This window comes from Geospiza fortis, unplaced genomic scaffold (assembly GCF_000277835.1).
Source record: "Geospiza fortis unplaced genomic scaffold, GeoFor_1.0 scaffold53, whole genome shotgun sequence".
Taxonomy (NCBI): domain Eukaryota; kingdom Metazoa; phylum Chordata; class Aves; order Passeriformes; family Thraupidae; genus Geospiza; species Geospiza fortis.
Genome location: NW_005054305.1, coordinates 13,837,986 through 13,838,546, shown reverse-complemented (window position 1 = coordinate 13,838,546; position 561 = coordinate 13,837,986). Strand labels below are relative to the sequence as shown.

The following is a 561-nucleotide window of genomic DNA, read 5'->3' as shown; positions in this document are numbered from 1 at the left end:
CCCCCGTGGGGCGGCGGCGTGTCCCTGCTGGCCCCGTACACGTCCTCGGCGCCCGGCAGCGTCCCTCCCGGGGGAGTCATGCGCTTCTCTTTCTGTCTCCTGTTACAAAACCACACTCTCACCACCTCCTTCTCCAGCTGTAGGCTGTCCGCGAGCGAGGTGATCTCCTGGGCGGAGGGCTTGGGGCACTTGAGGAAGTGGCTCTCCAGCGCGCCCTTGACGCTCACCTCGATGGAGGTGCGCTTTTTCCGCTTGCGGCCCTGCGCCGCGATCTTGTCGATGCTCGTGGGGCTGCCGGTGGAGGAGTCGGCCTCCTCCAGCCACTTGTTCAACAAAGGCTTCAGCTTGCACATGTTCTTGAAGCTGAGCTGCAGGGCCTCGAAGCGGCAGATGGTGGTCTGCGAGAAGACGTTGCCGTAGAGGGTGCCCAGCGCCAGCCCCACGTCCGCTTGGGTAAATCCCAGTTTGATGCGCCGCTGCTTGAACTGCTTGGCGAACTGCTCCAGGTCGTCCGAGGTCGGCGTGTCCTCGTCGGAGTGCGGGTCGTGGTGCGGCGGCGGC

At 65.2% G+C, this 561-nt stretch overlaps 1 protein-coding gene across 1 annotated transcript in view; it reads right to left on the bottom strand.

Annotated features, from left to right (window-relative positions):
* Positions 1 to 2: 2 nt before the first annotated feature.
* Positions 3 to 561, bottom strand: part of POU3F2 (POU class 3 homeobox 2) — a gene marked incomplete at its 3' end in the record, with an annotated part of 2,178 nt that continues 1,619 nt past the window's right edge. The window contains exon 2 of the mRNA XM_005418395.2: positions 3 to 561. Within this exon, the coding sequence (XP_005418452.2) occupies positions 3 to 561 (559 nt within the window).